Here is a 3610-nt window from a genome sequence, read left to right on the forward strand (position 1 = left end):
GGGAGATGGGACCTGACCCAAGCCGGCGGGAGAGGAGAGGAGAGCTGACCCAGGCCAGTGTGGCCACAGCTTTGAAGCTGTCAGTGTTTCTGGAGCCCTTGCTGTGTAGCAGGCGGAAGGGCTGGGGTTGCACAGGTGAATAAGATAAACCGTTGCCCTCAGGTGCAGCACGCCAGTGGGGAGAAAGATAGGAGGACAGAGCCTCCCAGCCTCAGACTTAGTTTGCTGTTGCTTAGCTCTTGCCACGCAAGCATGCAGAAGAGACCTTATATACCAGGGTCAGGTACAAGAGAGACAATGTTTTCCATTTAAAATTTGACCTATTTTGTTTTTTTTTGTAAGGATTATGGTGACATTTGGAGCAGATGCTTTTTTCATCGTTTAAGTAGTATCCTCAGGATAGGGTATCTCATTTGACACTGTGTTCCAAATGTTTGGTTAAGTCTCCTGGTTTTACTCCCTTCTCAAATTAATTGTGGTCAGTAACCAAGTCAGTGAAAGATAACTTTGTTCATATCCATTTATTACATTGTAAAAAACGTTTGCACGAATCAGTAAAATGCGCTGCTTATGATTAATTTATATTTTACTAGGTTTAGGTGAAGCATTATGTAAGCTAAAATTATATATTTAAATGACTTACAAAATTTTTTAAATTGTATGCAATCTGTGTAGCTTTTTCCACAAACAGCCCTACCCCATTTGCTAGTGCTGTTTCCAACAGACGTCAGCGCCAAGAAAACATTTAACAATGTAGATGGATTATTCCAGCCCTGCTGTCACATGACCCCTTTGCCCATCTCAGTGGTTTGGAGTGAGTTACGTGTGCGCGCTTTGATTTGTCTTTTAGTCTGGAGTATATGAAAAAAATTCACATTTTCATCTGAATCTCTTGAGACTTCTGATGTGTTTGTGCCTGGTTTTATGCAACAGTTCATTCCTATGTCCTGCAGGATATCTATGACCTGAAGGACCAGATTCAGGATGTAGAAGGGAGATACATGCAGGGGCTTAAAGAGCTAAAGGTATCAGGGCCTATTCTGCAGCCCGGCATGCTCTCTGTGCACAGAAGTGTCAGTAATGGTGGTTTCACGGGTCTCTCCACCCCACTGCACGTGGCTTTACTAACGGTGTTTGTCTTGCAAGCATGTGCTTAACTTGCCGTGCACAGGAAAGACGAACTTTCCCTCTCCGCTTAGGGTTAAATGTCTAGTATCCATCCTGGACCATTCAGCAAAAGGCATTATACCTTACCGTTTTTAAACCTTGTAACATACTGCATGTCCCTTGTGTCTTATCCATGCCAAACTGAATTGGACAAACTCCTATAAAAGTATTTCAAGAATATTTTTATTGAGATTTGACCTTAGAATCCTTCCAAGCTAAACGAAAAAGTATCGCCTACTTCTGACACCAGATTCAGTCAGTACTAAAAGCAGGAGACGGAAACAGCTCAGAGAGCATTAGTATAAATGTCCCCTCTGCAGGGAGGCTCAGGAAGGCATGGCACCTTGTTTTCCTTTTCTTTAGATTTTTTTACCTGTAGATCAAAAAAGATTCTACAGATCCAGTGCCTTAAAGAATTTGGAGGCAAATTTAAGTGGACAGTGACTCTTCCCAGCAAACCCGTTTTCAGAACAAGTGTCCTTCTGAGGCGGGTGTGTTGGTTGTAAGCGACACTTGGTTATCTTGCTCTTTTCCCATGTTTTATTACGAGGTTCAAACCTAGTATTATGCGGAAACCAAAGTTTTCTCTAAACACGTGCATGTCCCTATTTGAATTTGAAATATGCGCCAGTCCTATAAAAAGGTGAAAGCAAGGTATTCAGAACGGTGACTCAGGGTACACTAAAAGAACAAAGCATGGACCTCATGGGCAAGGCCTCCATCAGCCTCCCTGGCGTGATGTGAAGTAGCCCAGCTACCAGGCGGATCCTTCACACAGGTGGCTGTGGTCCATAAGGAGCTCTCAGTTAAAGATCAGGACCAAGAAGGTTGAGAGGTCCTGTGGGGAGTGACTGCTGATGTGCGGCCTGAGGTTGGCAGTAAATGTCGGAAGAATTACAGAGTTAGTATGCTGATGTTGCTCGTTCAGTCTTGTTGCTCTGATCTTCAGGATTAATCCCCTCTGTAAGGCTTGGGGCCCTGGTGGCACAGTGGTTAAGTGTTTGGCTGCTAACCAAAAGGTTGGCAGTTCAGATCCACCAGCTGCTCCTTGGAAACCCTGTGGGGCAGTTCTGCTCTGTCCTATAGGGTCATTATGAGTTGGAATCGACTTGATGGCAGCGGGTTTGGTTTTTGGTTTTTATTTAGCAGAAGATTACATTCCGTAAATTTCCTTGCACCCAATACTTGAACTATCTTGGATTCAGGTTTGCATGCAGTTATGCTCCATGGACTGAGCTGTGACGAGGACTTCTTAGGCTGTTAGCCCTCAGGTGAATCAGAATAACTCTAAATTCTCCATTATATTAAGATACTGCTATATTTAGACTATCATACAATTGACCTTGCTTGGATTCTTTACTTTGGTTGTAATTGTTCCCAGTCCTGGTATAAACATTGCCTGTTAACACAATTCTGGCTTGTTAAGCATTTTTGGAAGTATATATATTTGTATATATGTATATTTTTAACAGCTTTATTGACATATAAGACACGTACCGTACAATTCACCCATTTAAAGTGTACTGTTAACTCAGTACTGAAGTCACTCCTGAAATTCACCTTTCAGCCAAAGATGAGACAGGCCTATAAAATACACATTAACAATGGTAGTTCAACGATGTATACAAGGCTAAATGGGCACACCAGCCCAAAGGCAAAGATGAGAACGCAGGAAGGGACCAGAAAACTGGACAAATGGAAATGGGGAACCCAAGGTCAAGAAGGAGAGAGTGTTGATACATTGCGGGGTTTGCAACCAATGTCACAAAACAATGTGTGTATAAATCATGTAGTGAGAAACTAATTTTCTCTGCAAACTTTGACCTAAAGCACAATTAAAAAAAGTTTTAAAAACAAAACAAACAAAAAAATAAAGTGTACAGTTCAGTGGTTTTTAGCATAGTCACTGAATTATGCAGCTGTCACCACAATACAATTTTAGAACATTTTCATCATCCCAGAAAGAAACCTGGGCCCATTAGCAGTCATTCTCCATTCTTCCCCTCCCCCAACTCTCGCTGTCACCACTGGGCAGCCATTAATCTACTTTCTTGCCTCTGTGGACTTGCCTATTTTGGACATTCATATAAATGGAATCATATAATATGTGTCCTTTCGTGATTGGTTTCTTTCACGTAGCATAATGGTTTCAAGATTTATCCACGTTGTAGCATGTATCCGTATTTTTTGTCTTTCTTCTTATGGCTGGATAATATTCCATTGTATGGATATACCACATTTTGTTTATTCATTTGTCAGTTGGTGGACATTTGGGTTGTTTCCACTTTTTCGCTGTTATGAATAATGCTGCTGTGAACTTTTGTGTACAAGTTTTTTGTGTGGACATATGTTTCCATTTTTCTTGGGTAAATATTTGGGAGTAGAATTGTTAGGTTATATTGCAATGCTATGTTTAACATTTTGAGGAACTGCCAGACTGTTT

General features: G+C 41.4%; 1 protein-coding gene across 1 annotated transcript in view; it reads left to right on the top strand.

The window, feature by feature from the left end:
* LRRFIP2 (LRR binding FLII interacting protein 2) overlaps positions 1–3610 on the top strand; it is an 83938-nt gene that overhangs the window by 52874 nt on the left and 27454 nt on the right. The window contains exon 12 of the mRNA XM_023732204.1: positions 954–1025. Within this exon, the coding sequence (XP_023587972.1) occupies positions 954–1025 (72 nt within the window). The remainder of the gene's footprint in view (positions 1–953; positions 1026–3610) is intronic.

The sequence above is a fragment of the Trichechus manatus genome, unplaced genomic scaffold (genome assembly GCF_000243295.1).
Source record: "Trichechus manatus latirostris isolate Lorelei unplaced genomic scaffold, TriManLat1.0 scaffold00049, whole genome shotgun sequence".
Classification (NCBI taxonomy): domain Eukaryota; kingdom Metazoa; phylum Chordata; class Mammalia; order Sirenia; family Trichechidae; genus Trichechus; species Trichechus manatus.